Source organism: Falco cherrug, chromosome 3 (genome assembly GCF_023634085.1).
Source record: "Falco cherrug isolate bFalChe1 chromosome 3, bFalChe1.pri, whole genome shotgun sequence".
Classification (NCBI taxonomy): domain Eukaryota; kingdom Metazoa; phylum Chordata; class Aves; order Falconiformes; family Falconidae; genus Falco; species Falco cherrug.
In genome coordinates, this window is record NC_073699.1 from 48,477,539 (window position 1) to 48,490,315 (window position 12,777).

Consider the following 12,777-nt stretch of genomic DNA (forward strand, 5'->3'; position numbering starts at 1 on the left):
TAGAATAGCAATTATTTTATCTTGGGGGGGAAAATACATTATTACTCATTTCAGCTATTCAGGGAGAGAAACAGAATGAGAGGGAGAGTGACAAGAAACCACTTCAGCAATCAGAGCCCACAGGGAAGCAATAATTCAGGTCACAGTTGTCAGAAAATTCAGGTAAAATCTCGTGAAAAAAAATACACCCAAGACCTATTATTTTTTAATTCTAAAATTTATGAAAAGATACTTAAGAGTACTCTTCTCCCTGTAAACTGATGTCCAACTGATACCTCACATTCGTATTTATCATTGCTGAGATGACTCACTGCAATCAGAGTTTATCTAATGTTTTCTCTCTGTATCTATTTTTGCTGTAAGTTTTTCCAGACATACAACTCTTCTTTTTTCCTGAATCTTCCTCCAGTCTCTCAAGCAGTCACTTAGAAAATTATTCAAGTAATCTTTCTTTGGTCAGTGGCTGAAGGGAAATAAAGCTGGAGTTAGGTACATAGTGTATGATGATTAACTGGTATTCCTGTGTCTTTTCAGAACCTGTTCCCTTTATATGCTCCCTCAGTTGTTCCTCATGTTCTCTTTTACATCAGCTGCCTTTCATTTTAAAAATCAGGCAAATCAAACCAGTACTTTTTATAAAGTTTGCCACTTCTACTCCTGTATGCCTACTTGATAAGAATGTATACAATTGATGACTGTGCTAAAATGGACAAAAATAGCACTACTTTGTAAATATACTTCAGCAACCACAAATTTCTACTGTACCTTGAAATACAAGCAAAAGAGCTATTGATTTTGTCTGTGCCTGATGAATTCCTCCCAAACAACCTGTTTACTGAAACTATAAGTCACTGTTGTGATTAATCTGCTGTATATTGAAAGCCACTTAATTAGAACAGAGAGATGGAAGAATAAGCTAACACTGTGAGAAGTGACAAAGGAACTGATTTAATTTTAATTTTATGATAACTTTTGCGTCTTTGTAGCCAAGTCAGTCCTTATGGACAAATATTAAGGACTAAGCCAGCTTAGTCCTTAATGCAAGGACTCCTTAGTACAAGGAGCGTACTCTTCTGAACAAAGTAAACTGTGATGGAAATAACCTAAAGATATGGAGCAGGATAACTGAAGCTATAGATGAAGATCATGATGTGATGTTATACTTTCTTGCTTTCCCACAGGAGATGTGGACGTGCAGACTGACCTTTCAGCACTAAATACTTTCCCTGATGCAAGTAACACAGAAATTTTAGTCAATAAACCTCATATCGTTGCAAGAACTTTCTGAATGTTTTCAACATTTAGAAACAAATTATAATGTGAAACATTTATTTGAATTCATGGTATGTATATTCCTGCATGGCATCAGAGAACTCTAGAATAATATCTATACGTGCTGACACAAAATGCTCTGAAACACAAACCCTTAAAATCATATAGATTTTCCACATAGTTTGGAAAAAGCCAGATACAAATTTTTCCCATATGTAAGTTTCTAGAAAGCATTCTGTGTATGAAATATTACTTCTCCTACTAAGCCAATTGAGCAATCAGAAATTTTAGTGCTTACACAGTCCTTTGAAAAATCTGAAAACTTACATAACTGATAAATATTCCCTATAGAGAGAACCCTTGTTAATTATTAAAGTACAGTATCTTTCTTCTAAAGTACATCAGCATCTTTTACATGTAGCTTAGGTTATTAGAATAAACTGAATACCAAATTTGATTTGTATGCAGACTTGTAACAGATTTTTAAGGACATGGTAAAGCTTCACTTTTGTATTTCAAAAAAAAATTCTGAAAGGCACAGCCTTCATCTGCATATCATGTCTTCACAAAAAAAAAAAAAAAGAAAAAAAATTGAATATTTATTCTACTGAATGTATTAGCAAAAGTTTAAATGTAGTCAGGCTGTCTACAGGGTGGGCTGCCCCTTCTAATCCTGCTTTCAGAGAGGAAAAAAAAAAAACCTTCAATTCCCATTTCTGACAGCCCATCACCTTTCCCATGTCCTAAAGACACAGCAAGCAAAATAGTTAGCCAGTAGGACTTCAACTCAAGCACTGCGGTAACTCAATGAAAGAAATACGGTATTGCTGGGTGGTAGCATTTTGCTACACTAAGAGACAGATGGGGAGGATATGCAATAATCTTGTCTAGGAAATGGCTATGATTCATAAATTTGGACTTAATGTGACAAATTATCTGACAGATTTCAAAACAGTGAGAAAAACTGGTGTCAGATTGAGATATTATCACATCTCAGTGTGAAGTCCAATGGCAGCTGGAATTATTGACCACCTAACTACACTGAACTCCTACATCACTACTGAACAAAAGTGTCAAAACTACTATGTAGAGCAAAAGTGCGAAAATAAATGAACCTTTTTTCAGGATGGAGTTGAGCTGATTTTTTCTTACTTTGATCTACCTCACTCACTACCTTGCTCACAGTTCCAGCTTAGGGGCCCAGTCATACTTAATAGTGAGCAGCTGAGGAAGTTGTAAGGACTTCTCATACACAGTGCAGACACCATTTCCCTTCTTTTTCTGGAAATTGTTAAGAGCATTAGCTGATTGCAGAGGCAAAGTTTATGAGCATGAGCAATGAAATTTCTCTGGTGGATGATTGAGCCCCGTGAAAAATATTTCCACAGGGCACCAGGGTGACTGCAACTCACGCTACTTCCAGAATCCAGCATCACTTCTATAGCCCTCCTCCAATTTTTTTATTTTTTTTTTTTCCCCAAGTAAGAACCAGGACACAGAAGGAAGATAATAATTTCTTAGTATTACATATAAACAGATATAGCTAAATCATTGCATAGCTTTTTATGGAACCAGATCCACTTTGGAATAGATATCTGCCCTGGACAAGTGCCACCTGGAAGGGCCAGCAATTAACCTGGTGTCTCCTTCTTTATGTAGACACACAGCTACCAATCTCAGCCAAAACTCCTCACTTGGTAATGGGATATACTTAATCATCTCAGTATCATCTCAGCTACCCAGAAATAATTTTACAGGGAAATTTCCAGTCCTCTTCTTTCCAGTAATTCACCTTTCCTCTGGCTTTACTGGCTACAGAAACTTGACAGTTCCCTTTCAGGCACTTTGACTGCAGCCTTTCAGACAAAATGACAGCCACCACGGGAATCTCCAAGCACCATGCACACCAAGGCAGCCTGCTCACCCCATTCCTCTACAAGGTACAACAGTTGTCTCAAGCAGCTGCTACTTGCTTTCCAGATGGCACAAGATGGGGACCATCAAGTCCTCCTGTCTCCTGCTCTTGCCTGCCCAGTTTCTACAACCCATCCTCTCTCAGGGCTGGCTCTCAGGACCAATGGGTCCTGAGTTTCAGTAGCATTGGTCTCCAATCCTGCCATCCCAAAGGAATATCATCCAGAAAAAAAGTTTCCAAGGAAAACACTTTTGCATGGCAGTTTGCTGAAGCCCTGCCAGCTCAGCCAGGGAGTGGTGGTACCCACCCGGCAGGAAGCCATGGCCTCTCTCAGCTCTGCACCCCCCACGGCTGAGGCAGCTGCCCAGGCAGAGCCCTGGTGGGAACACGCTGCCAGCCGGGAGCCGGGCTGCCGGACGGGCTCTGCTCTTACACCAGCACCAGCCGCAGCAGCGGGCACAGCTGTGGGAGTGCGCCCGGGGAGAGGAGCCCCCACTTAGTGACAGAGCCCCGCGGGGGGTGGGGAGCACGAGGAGATCAGGGAGCACGAGAGAGAGACCCACCGCTGGGATCACCCCCTGCCCTCTCTCAGACAGGCCTGACGGGCAGCCAGGGCATGTGATCCAGAGGGTTCCCTGTCCTCTCTCCGTGTGGCCCGACACAGTGACTGACTGAAGGGAGAGCGCGAATGGCAACGGGTCCCTGCCCGGTGCAGCGCGATGTCTCCTCTGTGCCCGGCCCAGCGGCCCAGGTGCCCACGCATGGCGCGTCAAGGCTCTGCAAGTGGAACCCAGCAGTAACGAAGACGGGGGTTCATCGAGTGGGGAGGTGTCGCTGAGGCTGTCGGCCTACGCCCCGTGTCAGAACAGCTTCCACACAGAAAAACAGACGCGTTACTGTCAGAGGAGACTCCCCTCTGAAGGGAAGAGACGGCCCGGTGTGCAGAGCGGACCCACCCAGGGAAGTCTGCTGCCTCCCTGGCGGCCTGGCTAAAGGTGGGAAGAGAAAGCTGCCTGTCCTGGTGCGGCCCTCAGACCATTATCCAGTATCAATTTTTCAGGTAGGCAGCAATGAAGTTGTAACAAGCCTGAGGGCAATCAAGAGAGACTTCAGGGTCTTGGGATGACTGGTTAAGGGATCAGGAGCACAAGCAGTGATCTCCTCTAGCCTTCCAGCTGCAGGGAACGATGAGGGAAGAGGAAGAGCCAGCAGATCAATACCTTGCTCTGAACCTGATGTCACCAGCCAAATTTGCGGTTTCTTGATCATGGTTCAGCTTGTACACCACCAGACCTGCTGACAACAGATGGGGTACACCTGTCTCAAAGCGGGAAAAGGATCTTTGCACAGAGTTAGCAGGGCTCACTGAAAGAGATTTAAACTAAATTTGAACAGGGAAAAGGATAAAACCAGGCTTACTTAGAGTTAAGCAGGGGGCAGCACACCAATGTTTGAGAGACAGTGTCATGGTGAGGTCCTTCAGTCTGGTGTCTCAGTGGATGTAGGGGATGGATATCCATGTGGCAGCAAAGATGCAAGGGTTATTGATGTTTTAGAAAACACTGAAGCACTTAAGAATGGCCACTTAAGAATTAGGGCTTCTCTCCCCAGAAGGGTGGTAAGGATCAATAGGTCAGCTGAAATGCACCTACACCAATGCACCCAGCATGGGCAACAAAAAGGAGGAGCTGGAAGCCATTGCATGGCAGGAAAACTATGACTTAAGTGTCATCACAGAAACACGGTGGGAGGACTCGCACAACTGGAGTGCTGCAATGGATAGCTATAAACTCTTCAGAAGGGATCGGCAAGGAAGGAGAGGTGGTGGGGTAGCCCTGTATGTTAGGGAGTGTTTTGACTGTCTAAAGCTTAATGATGGTGATGATGGGGTTGAGTAAGATAGGTAAGAATCAGGGAGAGGGCCAACAAGGCAGATGTCATGGTGGGAGTCTATTATAGACCACCCAATCACAATGAAGAAGCAGACAAAATGTTCTATAAGCAGCTGGGAGAAGTCTCACAATAGCCAGCCCTTGTTTTTGTGGGAGTCTTCAACTTAACAGGTGCCTCCTGGAAACACAATACAGCAGAGAGCAAACAGTCTAGAAGGTTTCTGGAAATTTTGGAAGTTAACTTCCTGACACAACTGGTGAGGAAGCCAACTAGGCAAGGAACCATGCTGGACCCATTGTTTGTGAACAGAGAAGGACTTGTGGGTGATGTGATGGCTGGAGGCCGTCTTGGACACAGTGATCATGAAATTATAGTTTTCAATTCTTGAAGTAAGGAGGGGGGTCAGCGGAACTTCCACCTTGAAATTCTGGTGGGCAGACTTTGGCCTGTTTAGGAGTCTGGTTTACAGAGTCCCATGGGAGGCAGTCCTGAAGGGCAGAGGAGTCCAGGAAGGCTGGGCATTTTTCAAGAAGGACACCTTACAGGCACAGGAGCAGGCCGTCCCTGTGTGCTGGAAGATGAGCCAGCAAGGAAAACGACCACTTTGGCTGAACAGAGAGCTTTGGCTGGAACTTATGACCTTTGGAAGAAGGGTCAGGCAACTCAGGAGTGCAAGGATATTGTGAGGTTACACAGGGAGATAACTGGAAGCACCAAAGCCCAGCCAGAACTTAATCTGGCTACTGCCATAAGAGACAATTGAAAAAATTTCGATAAACACATTAGCAACAAAAGAGGGCTAAGGAGAATCTCCATCCATTATTGAATGCAGGGGGACATACTGACAAAGAATGAGGAAAAGGCTGAGATACTTAATGCCTTCTTTGCCTCAGTGTTTAATCGTAAGACCAGTTGTTCTCCGGTTACCCAGCCCCCTGAGCTGGGAGACAGGGACAGGGAGCAGAATGAAGCCCCCATAATCCAAAAGGACCAGTCAGTGTCCAGCTACACCACTTAGGCATACACAAGGGATCTGCACAAGTGTACTGAGGGAGCTGGTGGAGGAGCTCACCAAGCCACTTTCCATCATTTATCAATAGTCCTGGCTAACCGGGTACGTTCCAGTTCACTGGAAGTTAGCAAATGTGACGCCCATCTACAAGAAGGGCCAGATTGAGGATCTGGGGAACCACAGGGCTATCAGGCTGACCTCAGTGCCAGGGCAGGTTATAGAGCAGATCATGTAGGGTGCCATCACACAGCACATAGAAAACAACCAGGCAATGGGGCCCAGCCAGCATGGGTTTATGAAAGACAGGTCATGCTTGACTAACCTGATCTCCTTCTGTGACAAGGTGACCCACTTGGTTGTGGAGGGAAAGGCTGTGGGTGATGTCTACCTGCACCTTAATAAAGCCTTTGACACCATGTCCCACAGCTTTCTCCTGGAAACACTGGCTGCTCATGGCCTGACTGGGTGTACTGTTCACTGGGAGAAAAGCTGGCTGGATGGCTGAGCCCAAGGGGCGGTGGTGAATGGAGTTACATCCAGCTGGCAGCTGGCCACACGTGGTGTTCCCCAAGGCTCAGTATTGAGGCCAGTTCTGTTTGATATCTTTGTCAAAAATCTGGATGAGGGGATTGAGTGCACCTTCAGTTTGTAGACAACACCAAGTTGGACAGAATGTTGATCTGCATGAGGGCAAGAAGGCTCTGCAGGAGCATGTGGATAGGCTAGATTGGCACACTGAGGCCAGTTGTTTGAGGTTCAACAAGATTCCCTGCTGGGTCCTGCACTTGGGTCACACTAGACCCACACAGCGCTACAGGCTTGGGGAAGCGTGGCTGGAAAGCTGCCTGGTGGAAAAAGACCTGGAGGTGTTGGTTGACAGACCATGAGCAGCAGTGTGCCCAGGTGGCCAGGAAGGCCAACAGCATCCTGCCTTGTGTCAGAAACCGTGTGGCCAGCAGGACCAGGGCAGTGACTGTCCCCCTGCACTGGGCACTGGTGAGGCTGCACCTCGAATGCTGACAGGTTCAGGTTTGGGCCCCTCACTGCAAGACATTGATGTGCTGAGGCAGGTACAGCAAAGCTGGTGAAGGGTCTGGAGAAGACATCTTACAAGAAGCAGCTGAGGGAAGTGGGGTTGTTTGGCCTGAAGAAAAGGAGGCTCAGGGGAGACGTTATTGATCTCTACAGCTACCTGGAAGGAAGTTGGAGCCAGGTGGGTGTCATTCATGTCAGTCTCTTCTCCCAGGTAACAAGCGATAGGACACAAGGAAATGTCCTCAAGTTGCACCAGGGGAGGTTTAGATTGGATAGTAGGAAAAATTTCTTTACTGGAAGGGTTGTCAAGTGTTGGAACAGACTGCCCAGGAAAGTGCTAGGTCACCATCCCTGGAGGTATTGAAAAGACATGTAGATATGGTGCTTAGTGACATGAATTAGTGATGGTCTTGGCAGTGCTAGGCTAACAGTTGAATCTGATGACCTTAAAGATCTTTTCCAACCTAAATGATTCTATCATTCTATGATTCTATGAAATGAACCTGCTCCACAGATGCCAAGTGAATTCTATTATCTCTTACATCCAGTCACCAAGTCTTGCTATCCACTGCAAAATCTGAAAGCTAGGGGTAAACCTGGGAAGCTTATTGAATCAAAGGGATGCTCAAGGGCAATGGTCACATACTTTCATGCCAGGCTCAAAGGGCAGTAGTTTATCTGCATCCTAGTGGCCCATACACCTCTTCAGAGACCTTACAGACTAAAAATTAAAGCATCCACTTCCCTTTTTTTCCTTTCAATGGAATAGAAAGACCCCGTATATTATATCCCCCTTGTACTCCCCAGTACAAAAAGCTGTGTATCAGACAGCACGTACTTGGGAGAACAGGACTCCATAGTGTGGCTTCCATGGCCACATATTGATAAAAAGTAGAATACACTGGAAGTACAGATATGGAAACATACCTGTATGTATCTCTGAAGGCAGAATCTCATCAGCCATCATATTTTAATATGGAATCAGCTGCCAACAAAGGCCTAGTTGCTGCACTTAGCTGTGGCAAGCAACTCATCAAGAGACTTCACTAGAATTTTCACTGAGGGACAGTGTTATCAGGAACACCCAACCCCTGAAAAAAGATATTTACATCCTTATTCTTCAAAATGGAAGAATTCAGTCTTCAAAAAGTTATTCCAAAATTGTTATACCAATTTAAAAAAAAAAAAAAAAAAGATTAATTTTTTCTTCAGAACTGATTGGCAGCTTAGATGCTCCTGGAGCTCCTCTTTACACACCAGGAAAAAATGGGTTTAGTAATTTTAGATTGCCTATTTCCAGCATTGTTCCATGCCACATTAAAGACCTCATTCATTTCCCATTAGCCCATTTTAGTTAAAATTAACACATAATCATTTTCAATGATCTGGCTTTCAATATATTTGTAAAGAAAAATTAATCTCTAATGTAAGACAATGAATTGTTAAAAATCATCCTTACAGAAATAATAACTAAACCCACATTTTTACACTTTTTCTTTTTCAATCCAAAAACATTGGGATTGCTGGTTGTACCCCCACATTCCTCAGGATGGCTTCCTTAAATAAGCAGTTGACACAATTCCCCCCTTTGGCAATGGAACAATTAATGGGAAACTGAAGACCTCATGAAACAATTCAACATTTTAAGAGGAGACAGAGAACAAAAAAACACTAAACAAAAGCAAAATGAGCACCAATCTCAATATATCAAGGACCAGCCACATGCAAACCTCTCTCCTCATTCCCTGATATCCTTGCCCTTATGCAAAACCTCAGTTCTTATACTTTATACCAAGGGCTCCTTGTTGACAGAGAAATGACAAATATTACTGCCATTTTTGCTTGTCAGGGATTCAATACAATAAGTAACAAAAAACTTAAATGTGGCTGCAGGAGAACTTTAGCCAGGGACAAAATGAAAAGAGAAGGAAAAACAGAAAGCTGAGAGGAAAACACACAGAGAGAGGCACAGAACAAAGGGTAACATGGGTTATGTCAACTGTGGGGACGGTGCCCCCAGCACATGTGCACGTGTGGTGCTAACACAGCTGGCACAGTCTGTTTAGCTACATTAAAGGAGTTAGTCTCCAAACACATACAACTGGAAAACACTTCAGATCATCCTTCAGCCCAAGTGTTCAGGAGTTGTTTGCTCAGGCCAGCGCCAATGTTACACTGCGGAGCAGAAGTTTTGGACTATTAAGTGTCCGAATAGAGACACTATTTTCCAGAAAATATCCACAGATCGTGTTAGTTCCGACACCATGCTTATGTACAGAGTTTTTCAGTGTTTGATGTGACCTCTCCTTTTTGGTGCTGATTATTAGTTTTAGATGACTCTAAGGGCTCTCCCTTATGAGGACTATACCTAGGGAATTAAAATGAAATGACTTCAATCAGTTATGAAGTGCTGATATGCAAGACTGCATACAACTGACCATGTAATTTGTATGTTTGTGGAAAACTGCAGATAAATATTACCAAGTTACTGACAGACAACCAATCCTATGGCTCTGTTTCACTGAGAAAAAAGCATAACAACATAAAACATAAATAATGTCCTAACACGCCTTGTCAATTTAATATTCTGGTAGTCATGCTACCACACATAAAACATGAAGAAGAGCTACACATGATCAAGAGCCTCAGCTAGCTTTAAATATAGAGGACTAGGTGCTCCTGCAAGGAGCAAATCTTATTTTAAAAGAGATTGTGCTTCATCAAAAAGCAAGCAGCTGGAGAGTCTAAATCCCAGCCACCTCATCTGACAGAAGTGCTATACAATATTGGATCGCACCCTGCTCCACCCAAAGTCCCGCTCTTTGTGTTTTCCAATACCGAGTCATGACACCAGACTTCATAAAACTCTCTTCTGTGTCACTCCTATGATACACACTGTTTGTCTTCTCTATGGATTATTATCAACATGAGTTTCTGTGTACAGTTTGAGCCATTGTACTTCTCTGTCTCTGCAGGACTGGGACTAAACATTACATAAAAACATTTTGTTTAGAAAGTCCTGAACTTAACTTGTGTTCAACTGTGGAGGTAGAGCACACAGGAGCATACGAGCATTCAAGATCTAGAACAAAGCAGCACTTCTTTTTTTTTCCCCAAGCTGTGCTTCCCTCTCAAGTTGTGTCATAGTTAATATCAAGCACACCTGCAACCTTGAGTTAGTTTCACAGGTTTAGAAAAACGTCCTTGTTATAACAAACCAAAAAATCTGGAAAGAGAAAGACAGTTATGACATCCCAAGTTCTTCCATCTATTATCTAGCAGCACTTGGATTCCTTGATGCTTAAAGGCCACAAGCAGAAGTGAGCTGTACTGGATACTGCACTAATACAGAGCAAAAGACAGCCCCTGTCCAAAAGGGTGGAACAGAGTTTTAGAATGCCAGAGTCAGAAGTTTAGACTAACAACAAATTAAACTCTCTAATGAAATAGTTGTGGAAAAAACCCCAGTGTTTCCAAAAGAGAGGCATGAAAGAATTCATTTCCACTCATCAGTTGAGAAACCACAGAAGGATTTTCAGCTGTTGCTTTAGTGCACTGCCCCACCGCATGAGTTTCTTTCACGCAGCATCTATCTTCCACAATTTTATGTGGGAATTTTAACTCCTTGTACACTATGCGTTTGGAACTCTGGACTTTTCAGGCAGCACTAAATGAATTTGCAGGGCATTCAGCGTCCGTACAAATCTTTCCTGGATTGCTTAAAATAAAGGAAAACCTTACTTCTGCAAACTGTGATGTCATCTCCCTTTTCAGCACGTGCCTTCCACAACCTGCTCCAGCACGTCCTCTCCGCAAGGCACACCATGTCGCCTGCGGATGTTCCCGAGAGCAGCGACTCAAAAGTTTGATTTGGAAGACCTTCCTTTACTACACCACATACGCAGAAGACGCATACGCGTAGCAAGGCGCAGACAGCGCGCAGCCTATTAACACGTCAATAGCACAACACGGCAACGGGGCGTGCACGGAGTTTCCGGACGGACAACTCTCCGCCGTCAGCGGAGCTCCCCGCGGGCGGCAGCGCCGTCCTGCCCACACGCGAGGAGACCGGGAGGCGCACGCTGTGGGGGCATTCCCCTCTCTTCCCGCCTGTTCCCTTTTTCTACTTGGCCCCCGGCACCGGTTTCCCGGGAAGTTTAGGGCACTTCGCGGCGCGTGGGTGGGCGCCAGCCGGGGCGGCACAGGGCGCGCGGGGGCCCGGCGGGGCTGCCCGCGACGGGGCGGGTCACTCCGCGCCCGGGGCCACTGGCGGCCCCGCGGGGCCCGGCCGCCCCCGAGGCCCCTCAGGGCCCGGCGGGCCGCGGCGCGCCGTCCCGGGGAGGGACCCCGGGGGGGACAGGCGGCCGCTCGCCGTGCGCAGTCCCGCCCGCGGCCGGGCTCCCTCCCCCGCGGCGTGAGGAGCCGGCCCCGGCTCCCGCGCCGCCCCCGCCCGGCTGCTCACCTCCAGACCTGCCCGAGCTGCAGGATGTGGACGAGCGACTGCAGGAGCCAGATGCAGAAGGCGCAGGACGCCGACCGGCCGGTGCCGGCGCGGGGGCCGGCGGGGCCGCTGCCCGCGGCGTTGCTGCTGCTGTTGCTGCTGCTGTTGGTGGCGTTGCTCTTGCTGGCGGTGGACGCCTGCCGCTGCGGCGTGCAGGGGCGAGCGGCGTCGATGTCCGCGGCCGCCGAGCCGCTGCTCACCAGCAGCTTGCTCTCGGCGGCGGGGCAGTGCCCGGCGGCGGCGGCGGCGCTGTCCTCGGTGCTGAAGTCGTGCGCGAACCAGCGGAAGCTGAAGACCTGCACGGAGAGGGAGCCCAGCAGCACGAAGAAGAGGGTGAGCCCGAACCACCAGCGCTGGCCCCGCAGGTAGTAGTCGACCGCCAGCCAGATGTCGGTGCCCACGTCCGCGAAGTACACGGCCAGGGCGGCCAGGATCCAGAGGCAGTCCCACAGCGAGTAGCGCCGCTGCTCCCTGCCCAGCCGCAGGCACAAGGAGGACGAGCCTCCGCCCGAGCCCCGGGAGCCCCCGCCGCCGCCCCCGCCGCCGTCTCCTCCTCTGCCGCCGCCGCAGCAGCAGCAGCAGCAGCAGCGGGAGCCGCCGCCCGAGCCGTCCCCGCCGCCGCCGCCGCTGCAGCACCCGCCCCCGGGCGCCTCGTCGTCGTCGCTGCCGGCGCCCGGCCCGGCGCCGGCGGGCAGCCCCGGGGCCAGCGCCTGCACGGAGCCCGAGTGCTCGGAGTTCTGCAGCGGCGTGAATGCCACCTCGCCGCCCTTCTTCATCTTCCGCCGCCCGTCCGACTTCGCGGCCATGATGCCTCCCTCAGCCCCGCCGGAGAGCGAGCGGGAGCAGCGAGCGCTCCTTTATCCCGCGCCTCCCCCTGCTCCTCCTCCTCCGCCTCCTGCCTCCCGCCCTCCGCCGCCGCAGCCGCCGCGGACCCGCCGCTCCCCGCGTCCCCTTTCCCCGCTCAGCGCCGGGCTGCGCGCCCGCGGGCGGCTCCTCCGCGGCGGCCGCGGCCGCAGCGCCGCCTGCCTGCGGGGAGCCGCGCTCAGCTCGCCCGCCCCGCCGCCTCCGCGGGGGCCGGCGGTGCCGGGGCCGCCGCTGCCGCCGCGCTCTGCCCGAGCCGGGAGCAGGCAGGGCAGCACTGCCCGGAGC

General features: G+C 48.5%; 1 protein-coding gene across 1 annotated transcript in view; it reads right to left on the reverse strand.

The window, feature by feature from the left end:
- The window catches only part of XKR4 (XK related 4), a 231,569-nt gene extending 219,040 nt beyond the window's left edge, over nucleotides 1-12,529 (reverse strand). Inside the window, exon 1 of the mRNA XM_055705303.1 lies at nucleotides 11,590-12,529. Coding sequence (XP_055561278.1) covers nucleotides 11,590-12,434 — 845 coding nt within the window. The 5' untranslated portion in view covers nucleotides 12,435-12,529. The remainder of the gene's footprint in view (nucleotides 1-11,589) is intronic.
- Nucleotides 12,530-12,777: the final 248 nt, after the last annotated feature.